This window comes from Helobdella robusta (assembly GCF_000326865.2).
Source record: "Helobdella robusta unplaced genomic scaffold HELROscaffold_59, whole genome shotgun sequence".
Classification (NCBI taxonomy): domain Eukaryota; kingdom Metazoa; phylum Annelida; class Clitellata; order Rhynchobdellida; family Glossiphoniidae; genus Helobdella; species Helobdella robusta.
This window is the reverse complement of record NW_008705322.1, coordinates 266,342-274,593: the sequence shown is the minus strand read 5'-3', so window position 1 is coordinate 274,593 and position 8,252 is coordinate 266,342. Positions and strand designations below refer to the sequence as shown.

General features: G+C 31.4%; 1 protein-coding gene across 1 annotated transcript in view; it reads right to left on the bottom strand.

Moving 5' to 3' along the window:
- Positions 1–5,547: 5,547 nt before the first annotated feature.
- The window catches only part of HELRODRAFT_115085 (hypothetical protein), a gene marked incomplete at its 3' end in the record, with an annotated part of 9,777 nt that continues 7,072 nt past the window's right edge, over positions 5,548–8,252 (bottom strand). The window contains exons 11-13 of the mRNA XM_009028870.1: positions 6,464–6,563; positions 6,023–6,153; positions 5,548–5,706 (exon numbers count right to left, since the gene is read on the bottom strand). Of these exons, the coding sequence (XP_009027118.1) occupies positions 5,548–5,706; positions 6,023–6,153; positions 6,464–6,563 (390 nt within the window). The remainder of the gene's footprint in view (positions 5,707–6,022; positions 6,154–6,463; positions 6,564–8,252) is intronic.

The window sequence follows — 8,252 nt, the reverse complement described above, 5'->3', positions numbered from 1 at the left end:
CAAATTAATATATTATTTGCTACTAAGATAATAATTTTAAGTTAATTTTTTTATTGTATGTTGCGTTTGTCTGTGTATTTGTGTGCATAACGAGGACATGCTGAGTGAGTTACTTTTATAGCGAGCCTTGGGAGATAATTAGAACGCGCATCATTGCAAAGCAGTTTATGTCTTCAAGAAGAACAAAACAAACCGCACCAGCATGTGATATATTGTGCCGAAAAATCATCAACCACATGTCTGTGCTATGTAAGCACATATATCTAATTGTATATATGAGCTGCTGCTATGTAAGACTTTGCGTAATAAGCTGTTGGATTGGAGGACAGCAATGAAATTTGTTTGATGTCCATGCTTTTAAAACGCAATCACTAATCAGCCGCTGGTATAGAATATCCATTCATTCATTTTTTCATTTGTTCGTTCATTCATCCTTCCATCGATTCATAATTTCATTTATTTATTCATTTTATCCATATGTTTATCCATCATTCATTCAATGATTCGTTCATTCATTCACATACTTATTTATCCATCTATTTCTGGGCCTACACTCATTCATTCATTCATTCACTCGCACATGCATTCGTTTATTTAATTTAGGAAATGATATTGTAATATTGAAGTGACATTTTGTTTATTATTGCAGCAGTTTTTTGTGAAAAGGGAAGATCACTTGTTACTTTCCAGCGCTGCCACAGAAACAAATTTAATTACGATGTCACTAAATTTCTGCTTGGAAATAAATATTAAACAGCTGATGATAGAGTAGAATATTAAAAAAAGATTTCATGAAGAAATTTTGCACCAACCACCCCTTCGTGGCAGCACGTCACACAAGCAGGCAAGCAGAGGGGGGATTCATGGTGGACAAACTTTTTCTTATAAGGGTCGCATTGGCAATTGCATTGTTATTATAGAACTGCATATATATATATATATATATATATATATATATATATATATAGAGAGAGAGAGAGAGAGAGAGAGAGAAAAGTTTCAAAATCAAATCAAAACAACATCAGGATGTTTTTAATTTTGCTAAAAAGTTACATCAAAATTTTAAACTAGTGACACAATTTAAAAACAAACAAAACAGAAACAAATAAACAAAGAAATACAAATAAATGAATAACGTTTGAAACATTAGCCAGCACCTGAAGACTGCCAGCCCAGTGAAATGATGAAATTAATGTGTAAACAAACATCATCTCATTCCAATAAATTGCCAGCAAGGTTGCTCGTAATGTACCATTAATGATCTCGATGGTGTTAATATAATTTGCTGTTGTTTTTATAACGTTGTTAGTTGTGCTGCCGAGTTGTCGTTCGGGCGTCCTATTGAGATTTAAATTTTTTTTTTTAAATTTGTAAAGAATTTCAAAAACATAGTTTCAATGTTTTTGTGGAGTAGCTTCCAATGGATGTTTCTAATATGTTCAAATTATTCTGTTAGAACTTAGCTGAAAAATTATTGCTATTGTGTTTTCATGTTTTTTTCTTTGGTTTGAAAGTTACATACAAAATTTTCAGTAACATTCTTAAAATTGTAACGCACTTTGTAAATGTTGTTTCAATTTGAGTTGTACATGACAGGATATAAACGAACTTAAAATATTACCACACAATGTTGCACACTCGTTCAACACTTTCAACACTCACTACCACCACAGAACCAAAAAATTTTATGTATCACAGTAATATGGAAGCAGTGGCACAAAAATTAACATTTTTTTTACATTTTATATGAACGTAAAACTTTACCCGAAATCCATCAAATTATAGACAAATATCAAATTTCATAAGACAGCAGCCAACAATTTAATTAATTATAACATAAAAAATAGCCAAAAAAATTTTAAACAAAATTATGAAAAAATTCTTCAAAATTAATTAGAAAATTTTGAAACCACGCCCGCATAGAACCTGAGAACAGAGAGTAGCAGAGGAAGTTGAACTTCTCCCTGCAGACAGCATGCACAACCACCATCACAGCAGACAAAACATCTTCACGCTGATACGTTTGTAAGAGTGGTCCTGATTGATACGAACCAGACGAGGTGGAACATTTTCATATTTTAATAAACATTTGTTTCGTTGTACAACTACATAATCTTGATATTTTTTTAATTTAATTTAATCAGTGTCGTAATATTCCGTTATGTAAAAATTCTTATGATTACCGGAGTTCGCTAGATTTTCTAAGCTCTCCAACATTTTCATCATCAACTTTGAAGATCCAAGACAACAGTTATGTCCTTCACAATTGTTTTAACATTGAAACAACAATGACAACAACATTCATAACTGCACCAACTATGTTTATGAATTGATGTAGAGTTGATGGTGATCTGACTATTCAAGCGGTAAATTTAAACTTAATTGTTAAATCATGTAAAACACACATACAAACATTCACGTACTTATTAATATTTGATGTATTCATCCGAGATTAAACAAACAAAAGACAGTGAATAAAGAATCAACAAATAATCAATAACGTATGTGAAGTCTCTAGATTCGGTGATCCAGATCTAAAGAAATTAGGTCACTGTAGGTCAGAGGTTACAACACCATTATAAGTGAAGAAGGCAGCTGCTGAGCGTCAATTGTGTTCGTTGCATACCGCAATTTATACGAATTGTCGTAGTGTGAATAAGTTAATTCTAAATAATTACGTTATTGGTATGGTATAAAATAAAATTTGCTACAAGAATTGTTTGGATATAACAAACAGCAATTGAAAACTGAACGCGATGAACACGCACTAAACTCAAATTTGTAGTGCATGGAGTTGGAGATCATTCAAATACGGCCGATATAGTATAACTCAGCGGTTTTCAACTGGTGGTACGCGTACTCCTAGGGGCACACCAGCTGTTGCCAAGGGGTACGCAAAAAAACTTTAAAAAAACAAAAAATATTTTAAGAAAGCTATTTTGTACAAAATCAGATGAAACAGGATTATAGTGACAGTCAGCAGAGTAAAGTATTTAACAATATTAAATACTAAATATTTTATATAGCAGATTATAGATAAAATATTATTCCGACTTCTATGGCTATTAACGTCAAAACGAAATGAGAATTTGCAAAATTTCATGTCCTATTTGCCAGGGCTATTTTAATTTAAATTTATTATAATTATGCATTCAGCGGATGGCAGAAGCTCACACTGTAAACTCGTAAAGTTTAAACTTAATAGTTTACGGTCATACTTTACAAGTTGACCCCATGGGCTTCTATTATCTGCTGAATGCATGTTAAAATATGATTAAACGTTAATTTTTTGTTATTTTTTCTTTGTTTTGATATTCTTTGTTGTCATGGTTTCGTCATTACACAAAAATAAATTAATGAACCTCATATTTTATCTTAATTATTAATAAATACAATTTAATTTAAAATATCGGAATTAATCATAAAAACATTTTGCTAAAATTTTTTAGATAAAGTTAAAGTTAAACAATGGATAAATGGCTCAAACAACAACCATTAAAAAACGAATAGTCATCCTCTAGCATCGCAACTGAGCCGATGCTCAGCGCAGATGTCCATGCAGATTCAGACTCGGATGATGACAATCAAAAACTGCGGAAGATTAGGCGATATGATGAGAAGTTTTTGTCTCTTGGATTCTCGTGGTGTGGTGAAGAAAAAGAACCAAAGCCACAGTGTGTCGTATGTAATGAAAAATTTATCAAATCATTCGATGAAACCTTCATTACTTCAACGTCACTTTAATACAAAACATGCTCTTCTCAAAGATAAACCACTAGAATTTTTCAAAAGAAAAGAAGTTGAATTGAAACATTCTAGGAGCAGCATTTCAATCACTGCACACATTCTTGACTGAAAACGAACTTCAACTGCATCCTAACATGGCTGAAGATATCAAGAACCGTTGTTCTCAGTTAATTTTGAATTTTCGAACCTATTTTCCTGAAAACTTTTATGACAAAACTTAGATAAGAAATCCATGTTCTGATGTTGCATTACCAGCTGACTTTTCTGTTCAAGAAAGAGATCAATTCATTGAACTTTCATGTGATAGTGGATTGAAGAATAAATTCAACAAAGACTTGAGTGATTTTTGGCTTAAAAGAAGAGAAGAATATGGATTAATTTCTGACAGAGCTTTGAAATTTTTGATCCCTTTCAGTACTTGTTATCTCTGTGAAACTGGATTTTCTGCAATGTTGGCAATAAAAAACAAATACAGATCAAAACTTGAACTTGAGCCAGACTTGCGTCTAAAATTGACATTAATAAAGCCTGACATTTCAGAATTGTGCAAATCTAAGCAAGCCCAGTGCTCACATTAACATGATTATACTTTTATTGTGACAATGAGCGGAACTCTCTGACCCTTTGTCTTAGCAGAAAACTATGACTATTAGGTTTTTATTAGCATAATAATTATTATTAGCAGGACTATATTTTCATGTTTTTCAAAAAGATTACAAAAATAAAAATAACATCGTTTTCGATTAAATTAATTTTGGCATGAAACCATAATAATTTTAATATAATATTAATATTATAATAAATTTAGTAAAATGTATAAGCAGATAGGACCGTCACTATAGTGACTGTACTAAAATAACCAAAATTTACTAAAATAGCTAAATTACTAAAAAAAAGTTTCTGAGAAATTTTTGTCTGATGGGGGTACGTACGCAAATAACATTTTAACTTGGGGGTACAACAAAAAAAAAGGTTGGGAACCCCTGGTATAACTAACAATCAAACACAATGGCATTTGAAAATTTCTCATTATTCACATGATTCCAAATATAATATTCAGGCCCATTCATAATACAATCATCAATTTAATAAGCTAATTAACAGTTTATCCATTATAATTATTTACACACATACACGTACACACACATTCATACAAAGACACACACACACATTCATAAAAAGACACACACACACACACATACATACATACAACAAACACACATACTCACGTACACACACGTACACACAGACACACACAAACAAAAATCCCACTATAGAGTTACAACAAAACAGTTTTAACATAAAACTGATAGGAAATACTACAATACTGATTAGGATATATATATATATATATATATATATATATATATATATATATATATATATATAACATGTTTGTGAGTATGTGTACGTGTATATGTGCTTGTCCGTGTCTTTGAAATGTTTGAAAGTTAGTATTTAAGAGATTAACGAAAAATAATTGAAACAAAAAACTAAACAAGCAGCTTTGCACATGATGAAATAAGCATTTATGAAATAAAAGCAACAAACTATAAAAAAATAAATTTATTTATCTAATTTTTCATACGCACTCTCATTCATTCACTCTCTCATTCATTCATTCATTCATTCATTCATTCATTCATTCATTCATTCATTCATTCATTCATTCATTCATTCATTCATTCATTCATATTCACTCTCTCATTCATTCACTCTCTCATTCATTCATTCATTCATATTTACTCATTCATTCATTCACTCTCTCATTCATTCATTCATTCAACAAACAACAAAAATTCACGATCCAGAAATCTTCATCTTGTTCAGGATAGGGACTACCATATCGAATCTGGGCCTCTTGCCCGGATCCTCGTTCATGCATATCTTGATGAGGCGCTCCATGTGGGCCGAACTTCCGGCTGTCGATGTCGACACCCTCAGGCCCTCTAGAGCAATCTGGTGGTGGCGTTTGTTGGTGTGGTGTGGTGTGATTTTTGGACTGTTTGGTGATTTTTGGTGTAAATGTTGATGGGGTGTTGTAGTTTTTTGTTGCTTGTTTGTTTGTTTTGTTTGTTTGTTTGTTTGTTGCTGTTATTATAATTATTGTTTGTTGCAGTTGCATGTCTCATTGTCAGTTGGGTTATTTTTGCCAATTTTTCTGTCGCATATATTTTTGAATCCGTAAAAATAAAAACTTGAAAGAAAAAACAAGACGCAAAAAAAAATAGACGCACACACACAAATACAAACAGAAACACACAAACACACAGACCTTCATCCCGGCTTCCATTGGGGACAACTCAGCAAAAGGTACATCCCTAGTTTGCAGCTCCCAGAGAATGATGGCGAAACTCCACATATCGGCTGCCCTCTGATTTATATCTGACAGTGGTTTCTGCAGAGCTGGTGTTAACATAAGTTAGCAAATGTTGGACACTGTCGCTGGAGATGACGTCACGATTATGTGGTGTCATTTATATAGCGCCCTACTGCTTGCAGAGTCAATTTTTCTCTAACACATAGCGTGAACGTAGTTACTGAATTGAAACAATCTTTTATTCAGTAAGATGTTACAATAATAAATTACTAAGAGTAATCGTAATAAGTATCATATTAGGAATCGTAACCACAACAACGTCACTATAACTATCATCATCATCATCATCATCAAAATCATCATCAGTACCATCACAATCGTCATCACCAGCATCACCTTCAGGGGCCATCCAGGCTGGATACATCTCCCTACCCCTCTGGTGGAATGAGAATTTGTAGCTGGAGAGGTTTATCCGGCATGTGAAGTCCTCATCAATCTGTGCGTATTTGTATGTATTTGTTTGTATCTAGTTGTTGGTGTCTGTTTTTTGGTGTTTGTTTTGTACCTGCGTTTGTATGTGTGTGTGTGTGTGTGTGTGTGTGTGTGTGTGTGTGTGTGTGTGTGTGTGTGTGTGAGTGTTTGTATAGATCTGTCTGTATGTATACGTGTTTGTATCTTTTTTGTAATTGTTGATATTTGATTGTATACGTGTTTCTTTAGGTTAGTAGTATATGTTGGTATAAGTTAGTATATGCGGGTATTTCAATGTACGTATTTGTTCTGTATTTGTTGGTATTAAAAACGACAACAGCATCAACAACAATAACAACAATAACAACAACATCAACAACAACAACTTTAACAACAACAATATATCAATCAATTCGTTTATTTTCTCAAAAGAGGGGTAAACTAAAAAAGCAACCAAATGCTTGTAAGAAAGTCACCCTATCCAAATAAAATCAACATTGATCAACAAAAATCAAAAATTAAAATAGTTCGACAAAAATCAAGGATTAAACTAGATCGAAATAAATCAAAAGTTATTGAACTGCAGATTCTATTCTATTAATCTTATGAAACAGAGATATAGTTCAAAATGAGTACATAAAATTAAAGTTTTGAATTTAGGATTCTATAGCATTTCAATAAATTAAATGATATGAAACCAAATATAGTTCAAAAGTAAGAGTACATACATATATACATACCTACATACGCACATACATACATACATACATCCATACATCCATACATTCATACATACATACATACATACAAACAAACATACATACATACATACATACATACAAAAACAGTTTTATTCAGATCATTGATATTACTCATATACAAAAATTATTCAAATAAGATTTGGATAAGGTTAAAACAACTATAGTTGCAAAAATCGCCGTTTATCAGACAATAAATAAGTTTTACAATGTTGTTTAAAAAGACGAGGTTTTGAAATAATTGTAACAGATAGAGGCAAAATTGTAAACCAAATTTTGGGTGCAAGAATAAATATGCTATCATTTAAAATTTTTAGTCTACTGAATAGTATCATATATGGAATGAAGTGACGAGTAGATTTAAAAATATGTGAAGGTTTGAGTAAAAAAATATTTGAGAAATTAGATGGTAGCAGATTATTGACAAATTTGAACATGAAAAAGGCAACAATAAAAATATGTAATTTGTATATTGTAAGAAGACCTAAAGAAGAAAAATATTCATCAACATGAGTGGTAATTTTTAAATATAATAATAGTTTTATAAATTTTTTTTGAATTCTATATAGTTTTGAGACATGAACAGCAGGGCTATTGCCCCAGATAAGATTACAATATGATAGATGAGGAAAAACAAATGCATTGTACAACAATATTAAAGTAGTTTTATTAAGTTTGTATCTTATTTTATAAAGAAGACCTAAAATTTTGCTTAATTTAGAAGAAATAGTATTAATATGTTCAGCCCAAGATAAATTATCTGAGATAATTAGACCCAAAAATTTTGTACTGTAAGACCTCTCCATTAAATGGTTATTCAAATGAAGATTTAAGGGACCAAAAGTATTGGTAAGGATCTTCGGACCAATAATCATATAATTACATTTTTGATAGTTAATTTTTAGTTTATTGGTATAAAACCAGTTAGTAATAAGTTTTAGGTATAATAAGTAGTC